This window comes from Lichenostomus cassidix, chromosome 5, assembly GCF_008360975.1.
Source record: "Lichenostomus cassidix isolate B80296 chromosome 5, HeHo_3.0, whole genome shotgun sequence".
Lineage (NCBI taxonomy): Eukaryota > Metazoa > Chordata > Aves > Passeriformes > Meliphagidae > Lichenostomus > Lichenostomus cassidix.
In genome coordinates, this window is record NC_139486.1 from 44,687,988 (window position 1) to 44,700,716 (window position 12,729).

General features: G+C 46.3%; 1 protein-coding gene across 6 annotated transcripts in view; it reads right to left on the reverse strand.

Moving 5' to 3' along the window:
• Positions 1-12,729, reverse strand: part of SLC25A22 (solute carrier family 25 member 22) — a 49,812-nt gene that overhangs the window by 9,103 nt on the left and 27,980 nt on the right. For all 6 annotated transcript variants that reach the window (XM_085062771.1, XM_085062775.1, XM_085062772.1 and 3 more), the window contains 2 exons: positions 11,364-11,419; positions 5,624-5,714 (listed from right to left, as the gene is read on the reverse strand). In XM_085062771.1, coding sequence (XP_084918897.1) covers positions 5,624-5,714; positions 11,364-11,419 — 147 coding nt within the window. The remainder of the gene's footprint in view (positions 1-5,623; positions 5,715-11,363; positions 11,420-12,729) is intronic.

Genomic DNA, 12,729 nt, shown 5'->3' on the forward strand with positions numbered 1-12,729 from the left:
ATTCTCAAATCAGGATGACAACATCCCCAGACAGGAAATCTCTGACTTAAGGAAACATCCACTTCTATATCCTACCCAAGAGGCTACTGTCCCCAGCTTGGACATCACCTTCCTCACTCACAAAATAACCTCTGACTCTGTCTGGCAGCCCAAGAGGTTGTAGAGAGCTCCCCAGGAGTTTCAAAGCAGCCAGTCAGTTCCTTTCAAACAATATAAATAGTGGGTCTTAGATATGGATTAGAAGACCAGCATACAGGAGCTGTCCTTCAAAGGACACAGTCACAGGGGGATGTGCCCTTTAACTCAACCCCTGATTCTTCAGGGGGAACAACAAACTACTGCAACTGCACTTCAGAAATGCTGGACCTGTGATGCTGGAAGTGTAAAAGCAATAAAGTTCCCACTACAAGCTCCCTCTCACTTCTAGTGTCAGCTCAAAAATGCCTCAGACAAGCAAAATAAAGTACTAGTGTGGAACAGATACACCTCAAAGTAACACTGTCATTAAATGTTCATCTGGAAGTCATTATTCCAGGTATGTGCAGGAGCTCTGTATTGCATGTTTGGACTAAGTCAAGAGGAGGCTGATTCTGTATCTGCACCAGGTTTGCCTTGGCAGGAGATCCCAAGTGTTTTGTTCCAATACAAATATTTGTGGAAGTAAACAGTGGACAGGGCAACAAGAGAGAGCATGCTGAACACAGACACAACCTACGTTTTGTCCCAAGACATGCGCCTGGAATGGTGACAAGGGCAATGCTGCTCCCATGGATGCATTCTGTGATTAAACAGCTCATCTCTATCTCCCTCCAGATTAACAGTCGAAAGTGCATTTACTTTTTGGCTGACCTTTGATGTCAACAGCTTCAACCCACTGCAATTGCCTGTGCCTCCATGTGCTAAATACAAGAGCCCTCCCCAAACAGCTGTCCTGGAGTTGGCAGTGAGATTATCAGCTCCTATCTCCTTCTCAAGGGGAAGGGAGAGATTCCCCCACCTCCAAGTGAAAGAAGTATCCAGTGGATAACTGCAGGAGAGGCTCCCCTGGCACACAAGTGCCAAAGAAAGACCAAGCACAGCATATGCAGGGTGATACAGTAGCTCAGCACCAGGACTAGCAGCAGCATCCCTTCTTCCTAAATTGAGAACCTCACTTTACAGCTTGACTAAGAGCATTCTGCAGCTCAAGGATCAACCAAGCCATGCAATGGATACTTGAACTCATGCCATAGAAGAGATCGTCCAAGTATTTTAGGAGAGTCTGAAAGAAGAGCAGACAAAGGAAAGAGCACTGGGGAGATGTGTAAGCTGGGAACGCAATGGAGAACAAGCTCCAGTTCCCACATTGCGTAAGACTGAAGGAAAAGTCCCTTGCTTGTCCCAGGATTACCAGTTGGCTATTTCACTTCCCTGAGTAAAGATGCAAAGCAGGAGGAAGCAGAATGGAAGAAAATCTGCCTGCATCAGCAAAGGCAGAATTAAGTCAGTCATGCTGGTCTTCCGAGGGATCCGAGCTGCTAAGACAGCAGATTGCCAGCCTTTGTTTCAGAACAGCAAACATAAAGGTCAAGATTAAAGAGGACAGGAGAAGTAAGGGAATAACACCTTGGAGAAGAGCAGCAGGAAACCTCATCCAGGGACACTGGAAAGTTTTTATGAGCAACAAATTGGTTATGTAAGAAGGCATGAGACACTTTTTACTGCAGCCAAGGCAGCATATTTAACCAAGAACCTGAAAAATGAACAAAACTTGACAAACACATGCCCAGCAAAACAGCTATCTGGCACTCCACACTTCGGAGAGAAACACGAAACCTTGTAGGACACTTTAAAGGGACTAATTTTATTAAGTGTTTAACAACCAGATTCAAAGAGAATATAAAAAGCAGGCAATACTTAAATCCATCAAAGAGGTCCCACCCACTGAGCACCCAATAATCAATTAGGTTCTTTAAATGCTGGTGTACTACCAATCTAAACTGCCTTCTCAGCTTCATACCCAAGTGCTTCATACTCAAGTGCTTCACTTAGCCCCGGTGACTCCTCTCATCCTCTACTCTGGACAATGAAGCCACTACTATTTTAACAGCAGCTGTGAGACTGAGTCTCTCAACACATACAGCTTCAAAAAGCCAGAGTAAAAAAAATCCCTTTCCAGCAGCCTGAAGACTGGAAGTTTATCCTCTCTCCACATTCTGCCTTCCGCACCCTAGTGGAAACTCCTCCCCACAGAACGACACAGGAACAAGACTGCCTGAAGACTCATCTGTGGGTCACCTCTTCTTCTCCAGGGAACTGCTGAGGCTCTTAGGTCAAAATCATCACAGGAAATCACCTGACCCTTATTGCCTTTTTCAATCACGGTCATGGGGTGCCCTTCAGGTTTTTCAGTATCTTGGTCTCCCTCCTCTCCTCTGTGGTATAGCAAGCACGTTTTCAGCACTCACACAACTCACTCAGGCCTCCCTTATTCCTAAATGACCAGAACAGCTTGGGAAGACAAACTCAGTTTTGTTTTTTCAGAAAACAAGAAGCTGTAGCTGTAGGCTATCATAATGGCCTTGACATCAAAATAGAAACTCGCAAAGAAATAGAAACTGGCAAAGCAGCAGAAATTACGTCCCCCAGCCTGTAAACACACATGCTGCCTGCACTAAAAGGCAGGCAGGAGTGCCTCCCTGAGTCAGTCCCAGGGTGGAGAGAGCTGCATACTCAGGAAGAAGGGTGCACCAACAAGAGCATGAGGTCCCATGTGAGGACTTGCTGCCCAGTGCTCTACCTCCAGCAGTGTCCAAGAGCAGAGTCAGGGGAAAGGGAGTCTAGCACAAATCTGTAGTGATAACATCCCTAAAATACTCTTCCAGCAATTTGCAGTCAGAAGCTTCCTACACCACAGGTGCTGTTTTCAGTCTGGCCTTTCAAAAATAGGCTTTATGCCACTTTTTTATCCTAGCAGTTTAAAAGCAACTTCAACACCAAGTTTTTCAAAGGATAAAAATAAACACATTCATGTACACTGAAAGTTGTTGTTTAATTTGAGGCTACTTTGAGTCACGCAGGATTTGCCACATTCTCTCTGGTCCACACATGCTTCCTCCTCTTGTACATGGAGGTCTATTTTAATACCACATATTTTAATCACCAAATACTGGTAGAACATGCACATTTTATCAGAAAAGGATTACCAACTGGTGCAACATATTTCAAACAAGTCAAGTTCTAGATCCTTAGCAACAAAGGCAATTCAATGTCAAACAGGTCTAGAAGATTTTTGCAGCTCTGAGTCAGAGCATCCTTTGGGATACTGACATAAGAGCACAGCATCTATGAAGGTACATAGCAGACAGACTGGGCTTGTGCAAAAGGACTTTGGTGGAGCTGAACTAAGATCTTGCTGACTTAGCCTTACACTGAGCCTAACTCCCTCAGCTGTGCTTTGCCCAATTTAACACCCTGACTGATGCAATTACATATCAAGAAACGAAACCACATTCATACCAGGAAGCTCTAGGCTTCACCTTTCTAACCCCAAGTTATTTTGCTGTTCATACCTAGGCTTTGACTGCACTTGTGAAATAGATGGCCCAGCCATGAGATGTGCTAAGCATGTACCCTGCTTGGTCCTGAGTAGGAGAACCCTTTGAATTCCAGCACTGATAATTCCATTTTACTAAGACAACTGGGGAGGATGGGACAGAAGCATTCCAAGGGGGAAAAGTGCCAGATCCCACATTCATAGCTACCAACATGGTGGCTAAAGGAGATGAGTGACCCTGACTCCACGTGCTGCCTAGCCCTGGTCACCTAGCTGTGGCCCAACCTCTCTTGTCTCTGAAGGAACTAAAAATGCTGTGTTCAGACACAAAGGCCTCCCACTACCTGAGTGGTGTCATGCTCCTGCTCTAGGTCACCGTAGTGCCAGAGCCATCATTACGTAAGATTTAGGAGAACAGGGTGTCTTGCTCCTGGAAAAATTCTCTAGCTCCTTTATTTTGAATCAAGTGCAACACATCATCCATGTCATGTGTGGATCAGCCAGGGACCCAAACGTCAAACTAGAAGAGGTCTGAGTGAAGACCTCAGCTGCTCAAGGAAACAGCTGCATCCCACTTACCCAAAGATCTGTTCAAAGCTGGACTCTGCACTGAGGCAGATGCACACACGCTTGTCCTCTAAGGAAGCTTTTACTTCTCATAGTGCAGGGCATCAACTGACAGGTATGTTCCATTTTAATGGCTGAGACATCACAGGAGTGATTGCTCTCACAGAACGCCAAACATGTTGCAATGCTAGTCTGATTTCTTCCATGGAACCATTCCCTTAGAGTTAGTACAAGGTGTGGCAGCTTGGCACCCTGTTGGGCCTGTACAAGCTACTAACCCCCACTTTGTAGGTGGTGGCAAGGAGCTGTGCTGCTGTTTACTGCAGTACAACAAGGTGTGCTGGGCTGTCTGCTGCAGGGATGAGACACACCGCTTGAGAGAGGACATCATTACCTCCCACTGTCTGAACAGAGCACAGAAGAGACACTATTTGAAGACTTGAGTCAGAAAATCACGAAGAGCTGTGAGCCGATGAGTCATGCAGACATATGCTAGCTGCTACTTTAAAGGACTCCAGAACAAAAGGGAAAAAAAAAGAAAAGGTACAGGAAGAAAACTGGATTCTCAATCTGTGTCAGTCCACAATCTCCACAGAAGTTGTTGAGCCACTGATCTGCAGCAGCCAAGACTGACATGATATGTTTCGGGAAGTTGTTAAGCCCAGTAATTGTGCTGGAACTTTGCATTTCCAGTGATGCCCTGCTCCTTAATTGTTGATGGGAAGAGTTGGGATCATATCCCAAGCAGGCTGTCGTTCTAGCTACTGTCACTGAGGACTGGAGACAATGCCCCTGTTTGTCTCTGGGGAAAGGCCTCTCTCTGATGGGAGACACAACTATTTCCCATGCAATTTGGAAAACTTCATGGTGAAAGCAACATTAAATATTCAGGGTCCAGCTCCTCTCCACTGCTCCAGCTTGCACCTTTTATTCACATTTAATTCACATGAACCAAATGCCAGTTGCAAGCTGAACGCATAATTTTATTCCTCCAGCATTTATTTGAAGGTCAGCTGCTGGGTAACACTGCAAGTGCCCTTTGTCAGTTCAGATTTGCCACCCCTCTAAAACTATTTTCCAGATACAAAAGGAAAATATGGATGCTAAGTTTGGGGTCTGCAGAACTCGACTTATATCTTTTCGAGCTAGAAGGAGCATAAAAGCATCCAATAGGATGCTGAGAACAAGAGTCCTCCCAGCAGCTGTTTGAGCAATGATGAGTGACATTGGGTTCCTCTCAAACACTTAGACTACACATTCTGGATCTGCTAACCTTGGCTTAAATCTGGGACTATTTTTAGAAGCTTGAATAAAGAGCAGTCATCCAGTGGAGTGCTTTACGCTTCCCATTTTAGACATTGCATCCTTAGCCTGAACGTAATCACCAGCTGAGCTGTTCAAGGTCAACTCATGTTTCAGTCATTGCACTACCCCATTCCACCTTTTCCTGACGTCTCACCAGACGTGTTCCAAGAGTTGGTGTCTTTTAAATTGACTGCAAAATGTCAATTCTCCACTCACCCGTCTTTGGAGAGGTGATGCCGGAAGAAGTCATTGGCTGCCAGCTTGATAGCCTTTTCTGGTGTCACCAGAGTCAGGTTCACTGCAGCCCCTGGGCAAAGAAAAAAGACCATTGGATAATGAGAATAAAGGAATTGTTAACTGGATCTTTCAGGAACGTATTGCAACTTCTGCTCAAAACCAAGGACAAATGAAGGAGAGCTCCCAGTACATCAAAGAGATTTAGAAATACAAAACACCACTGAAGACTAACAGGATTTCTGCCTCTCAACACCTTGGATTTGTGAAAACATCCCCAGATGTGTTTCTACTCCATTTGCCATATGTGTTTTGTAATTTCTTCAGCTTCACTACTACCTCCCACTATGTATACAAGTATACTCATCTTTCATCCAAGGATGCATTCCTATGAATTCAGAAGGATGCAGATCAAACCTTCAGAAAAGGAGCACAAGTTGGTTTAAAAACCAGTCCCAACTCCTTTGCAAATATTTTGTGATACTGAGAAGCAAAAGCTCCCCGTGCCGTGTCCATTCACTGGCACCCCTTCTCTGCTTCCTCCTCAAAAAATACCAGAGCAGCTTGATTAGCAGGCAGCCCAGAAAAGGCAGAGCCACTGAAAGGCCTGGAGGCTGGCTGAAGTCACCTGGCTCATCTGCACAGACCCAGCTCTACACCAGCCCTAAGAGCAAAGCGGCTTCCCCTGTGTATCACCACTGGGTGTCACCCCAGAACAGCCACTGTTCAAGTGGCTTTTTGCCCACCACAAGCTGCAGCACTCAGAAATTCCCCTTTGAGCTCCAGGACAAGGCTTGCTGGGGGACCTGGGGTGTAAACAAGCCTTGGCTCCCCGCATCCCCCACCCGCTGGAGAGGCCTTTTGTCAGGAGCAACAAACAGCAAATCCCTGTATTGTGCCTGTTACAATGGAAGGTCTGCATGGCCTGGCTGGCTGCTGTGGGCCGTGAACACCGGCATTAGTGCAACACAGTGGCTGGGAGCAGCTTTCAAGCTGCCCTGAGGGAAATGGAGTGAGGGGAGGGCCAGTCCCTTCCCACCAGAGTGGGGTTTGTACCATGAGATTAACACCCCAGAACATTCTCCTCCATTTAAATCCTATGGCTCAGAAAGACCTCCAGAGGATAACCTCAAGCTCTCCCTGCCTGCACTGAACCATACTGAGCTCCAAGCTCTCCGAAGGAGCTACACTTGAGACTTGTTAATGGCCTAGGAACACCTTTATGATAGCAAGCACAAATGCAGGCATTCATGCTTGTGGTTGAGAGTTAAACAATGTGTTCCAAAGATTTTTTTCCAAAGAGATGCAGGCACAGAAGCCTGCATCCCCAATAGGCTCCAAAGACCTGGTAGGGTTCATTTCCAGAACCTTTGAACACAAGCTGACAGGAGCTATAAGGGCTCAACACACCTACAGAAAGTCAGTTCAATCCTCTATTCCTCAGAGTGGACTTTCCTCCCTTCAAAAATTGAAAGACATAGGTTTAGGGGGACTTTCCTCAGATTAGGAAGCAAAGTCCCTACTGGGACTTCTGGGACCACTACAATGGGGACCGAGACACAGGAATCCTTGGCTCCACATCCTCTGCTCAGAAGACACATATCTACCATTCAGGAAATAACAGCAAAAAAAGAGATGGCCTTTGCTGCACAGGGCTGGGCAGCCCAACACATCTTCCCCTCTTTCAACTCCCATGTTCAGATTTTGCAGAAAATACAGAGCAATGCTGCCTTGTAGCAAGTCAAGCCAGTGCATTAATTCCACACTGACCACAACATCCAACAAATGCCATCATCTTTTACAGTGGACAAGTTAACTAGCAGGGAGCAGGGCAGGCCTCTCACACTTCTGGTTCTTTGAAAACTTCTAAGTGCACCAGTGATTGCGCTGGTTCAGTTTGATATTCTTCCTACACATCATGTCCCCTCTGCCATGGCTCTTGCACATGATGAGACGCCATACAGACATGACCCTCATGCTCTACATCCATCTTTTAATGCCAATCATATCAAGATCTACAAAGCAAATCCACACAGCTTAATTTTTAAGTGGAAGTAGCTACCCATGAAGTGTTTCCTTAAATGCTAAGTTGAATACAACTTCAACGACACTCCCAATGGCTATAAAGTAGAACATCTGTATGCTGACATGCAGCGTGAATAACCTTTTCCTTGGAAAAACAAGGAGAGAAAGAAAAAAGCACTCTTAACACCAGTGCAAAGGGTTCACTGAAAGAAAGCAAACAAACTCCAAACTATCAAGCAAGAAAGGTACACAAGAAGTACACTTTCACATGCTGACCTCCTCCAGGAACCAAGAGGCTTTCACAGAAATTTCTCTTCAACTGCAAATAAAGCAGAGGGCAAAAACACGCAATATACCGGAAAAAAAGTTAATGAACCTGGGTTTTCTCCTACATCTTTGATATTTTCAGTAAAGCTGCTTAGCAGAGAATGGATAATCCCTGTCCTGAATAATCCATAACAGCTACAATTTACTGGAGGAGGAGAAATTAGATACTTCAGCTGCTGGCTGTATGCCTTCCACTGGTTTTCTTCTTTTTGTAAAATCTCTTCAATTCTGCCCATGCCAATGAGTACTTCCCTAATTAGAGCCAACCTTGGCCTATAGGCAATGCTACATGTACCAGAAGCAAAGACAGACAAACAGAATAGAAAAATAAATAGCAATCATTAAAAAACAAAGCATTTTGAAAAGAAGTAAGGAAGCACTACAAAGAACAAAATCAAGCAGGGGCAAAACCAGTTGTTTGCCAACTAAACTTGTAGGCACCCTCTTCTCACCAAGCCTTGTTTTTTTATTAAAACACTTTTCTCACAGAAGCCCTTATACACCACCAGCAACCTACATAACAGGGGGACTGAGTCATCCCCAGCACGGCACTGGGAGATATTATTAGCAGAGGCCAGGGAAGGCTGCCCCACTACTGCAGCTGAAGTGCAGCTACCCTCTAAACGTCATCCACAGCAGAGGGCACTTCCTCAGCCCCATCTAGGCCTTCGGCTCCCGCCAGCTCAGCTAAACACTTGGTCTGCAAACAGCACTGGGATTGTTCAGAACATGTGCTGGAATCTTTAGGTGGCTTCTGGCTGGACTGCAGTAGGAAGCTGAGAGAGCATCTCTCTGAGGTCCCCTACGACTGAGGCCCACAGGCACTATGGATTCATTCACTTGGCATCAAGTCTGAAGGCAGCACACCATCAACTCCTTGTGCACAGACAGGGCTAGACAGCACCATCCAGCTTTGAGCTGCTACACAGATGTTATGGGAAACAACACGAGCAAACTCCTCTTCCTCCTGCCCCAAACAAATCCAAGAATCCCTGTAACTTTTGGGGAACAACTTGAGAGAAATGTTGGGATTGCCTCACACAGTTCGCTACTGGCTACTCATACAAAGCAAAGACTGTTTGCCCACACAAACACCTTAAGAGGTGATTTGCAGAAAAGCATCCTAACAAGCACAAGCCACTCTCCTGTCTGCACTGAGGAGATTTGATTCACATGTGAAGGAGCCCTGAAGTCATGCAACAGGAATGGCTGTGCCTGAACAGACCCTTTCTGTCCTCCAACAGAGGCCAAAGGATCTGCAGGGACAACTGACATGCTTGTGACTTCTCCATGGGGAGCAGCAGCTGCTACTTCAGCACATTAACATATAATCCTCCCAATTTCAGCTTAAAGGCTGCAAATAAGACCTAGTGAGTCATTCAGCAAATTCTGCTGGGAAACTAGGACAGCTGAAGGGAGCAGGAACCAATCCCACCACCTGATTTCCATCTTTGTCTGCAAGGTTTATACATCTCTTTACCTTCTTTCCAGAAAAAGACTCCTTTCCACACAATCTTCACAGACCTTAGATGTATTTTACCCACCCTCTCCCTGTGAGGGAGGGAAGGGCAGCTCATGTCAGCTCACAGAACTGAGGCACAGAGACCAGGACTGTCGCACATGGAGCACCCACCTTTGCACCCTGGCCAGGCTGAAGTATCTGTAATTTTCTGGAAGGAGCTGGAGCTACTAAAAAAAACACCTCTCCAACCCAGCTTCCTATTTAATAGTCAGAGGTGACAAGTAAATCCAAGCCACCCTGGACAGAGGCAGGGACATGGACCAAGCTGACCAGACTTGGGAAGGGTTGGGAAAAGAAAGAGGTAGCAAAACCCTCTGCACCCTTTAAGATTTCTGCTTGGGAGTGACAAGTGACCTGGAGATGCACACCCTCTCCACCACACTATGCCTTAAAGGATTAAGCTGCCTCTCCCAAAAGCCCTGATTCTCCCAAAAACCCTAGGTCCTACACTCTCCCCTGTAAGTTTTCCCTAACAGCTTCTTCCTTCTGCCCCCCACCAAGCAGCCTGCCATTGCATATTTACAGCCAAAGTTAAGACACGCTTGAATTCCTGGCTAGGAGCACAGAAGCAGCCAGCTTCTGGAAAAAATCAAAGGGGAACGTGCCACTGCTAGCATTGAAGATGGAGCTTGCCAGGGCTCCTCGAGGTTATTTGTCTTGTTGCCTGCTCCCAGGAAAGCTGATGCAAGCAGCCAATCCATCCCCGCCATCCACCGCACTCCCCTGAAACGCCCACCAGGAAGTTGGGCAAGAGACACTGCCTGAATACCCAGCGCCTACTCCCAGGCTGGCCAGCCACCACGCCTGTGTTTCCTTAGGAGTAGGGGAAGAAGTAGCAAGAAACACTAAATGTGTCAGAAGCAAGGCGCCAGCATCTCCAGACTTCCGCTTGAAGAAACTAAGAGCAAGGACTCAATCATAGCAGCACTTCAATCAGGCTTTATCAGGGACTGAGTGCCACCAAGAATGCTATCTGAGCACCCACTAAAAAACTGCATATGCAGGCAAGTGACTATCAGGACATAAAATGAACCAGAGCGCAGTGTCAACTAAGCCAGTTGAACTGTGGACTGTGCTGAAAGACAAGAAGATCTTCCACCTTTTCCTCTGCTACAAGTCAGGATTTGGCCTGCTGGTCTTCTCTCCTCAAAATCTTTACAAACTTCCAGGGATTTTGTGTTTAAACTAGAAAGGGTATGTCAGCTGAGGAACTCACTATAACAGACAGCCTGAGCCAAGGAGCCAAGAGATTTCTAGCAGGTCAGCACACAACAACCAAACAGCTAAAGCTCCACCCTGAGCCAACCTCTGATTCTCTTACCATCCCAAGGGAGTTTTTTTTGGGGGCAGGTTATTTTTGATTTTTCTTTTTAATTGCAGCCTGTCTCAATGCTTGAACAAGGCACTTGGGCATGCTTGAGAGACAGCAGGCCTGACCATGTTGGTGGAGGGCTTTGACATAAATTCAATCATTAACAACAGAACTTCAAGAGCTGGTTTGCTACTGCCCCCCTGTTAAAAGTTACCATGCCCAAGCTGGGAAACGTAACATACAGTCCTGAAACAAAGTCCAGCAGCTTCACTTAATCTGCTAGTAAAGATGAACTTCAGTAAGTGGTAAGGTTTAACACTGAAACAGTCATGAGGGGGACTCAAGCCCTCAGTGATAGATATCTGAATAGACACCTGCATGGAGGAGTTTATTTTCAGAAACAGCTGCACTGTTCAACCTCTTGGGATATTGCCAGGTTATTGCTTTACAGGCCAGAGAACAGAGCTTTTCCTCCTACTTATGCACCAGTGCTTCCAACGCAAAAGCTGTGCTGTGCCTGAGTCAGCTGTACTTACCTCTGTACATGCCAAAGTAGCCTTCCGACCGAATTGTTTTAATGAGGCAGTCAGACCTGCAAACAAAAGAGAGGGAGATGAACCACAGGACATCAAAGGTGGGTGAGTGCAGAGAAAAACAAAGCAAATTTCTTGGAGTGGTTTCCATTTACATTCTGTCAGCAAAACCTCAGCTGAGATGGGAACTGCGTCAGCCTCTGAATGTGCCATTGTTGAGGCCTGAGTCCAATTTCAACCCCCAATTCACAGGGGCTTTGAAACCCCTGGCTTGCCCTGCACACGCTGTCTGCTTTCTAGAAACACAAAAGGGAAAAGTGTCACTGCTGTTTATCCAGGGTCCCTGTGGCAAACGCGCATGAGATGCTCTAACAAGCAGATCCCCATGTATGCATTTTTAAATCCAGCTCTAGAAGGGAAGTAAGGGGGGGCAAAACCCCCCACGCTGACTTGTTTGACTTACTCCGTGAAATTTGACACAAGGCACGCAAACACCAGATGACCTGAACACTCAGTCATCTGTGGCCTCCCACACAGATTAAAGCACTTACTTTTAACACATCAAGTCCCACAGCAGGCAGTGAGCACTCAGGCAGCGACCCTGAGGAGAGCATGGCAGGGTGCTGTGCTCCAAGGGGAAAACTGTCACCTTCCCCATTGCAAACATTTACTACAAATGGGAAAACTGTGCAGAACAAGGAAAGCAAATCCAAGGGCACAGTTCAGGAAGGCAGCACAGATTCCCTGGCAGAGTTTCCCTCTCTGGACCACAGCTGCATGAAGCCTGGATGCTGGCTGAAGGTAGCTTTAGGGTCTTTGGGAAGGGATGGGTACTTGCTGTGGCCATAGGGGAAGGGAGAGGTGCTCGTGCCCGTATGTGCTGCAGCAGAACAAGATGCAGCCAAGGCCACATCCAGCTTTCTTTTCTCCCTGGAAAAAGGGAGCTAACAGCCAACCAAAATGATACATAACATACTTGGGGCAGCACAGCCCAAAAGCCAAGCTCTCTCCAGCCCTCAGGACTCCTCCAGTGTCTTTGTCTTTTTCAAGTGAAAGGTTCCCCTGATGCCAAAGATCTCTTGAGCCAAGCAGAAGCAAGGCATGCTATTTTAAAGTAAGACAGCTAACATTTAAAATTAACTTTCTGCCTCCCTGGGTGTTCAGCAGACACCAGGTAATGGGTGTAAACAGGAAATCTGGTCTTGATGGGCACATAGCATTTCCAGAAAAATAAGCCTTTGTAACTGGGGACCATTTCTTAGAAAATCTCAGCCTTTCCCTTTCTTAGAAGAAGCCAGCTCAAACATACAAGGTAAATCTTTTGTATTCCTTAACAGCCCCTCATCTCACAGCAATTCCTAGCTATGAA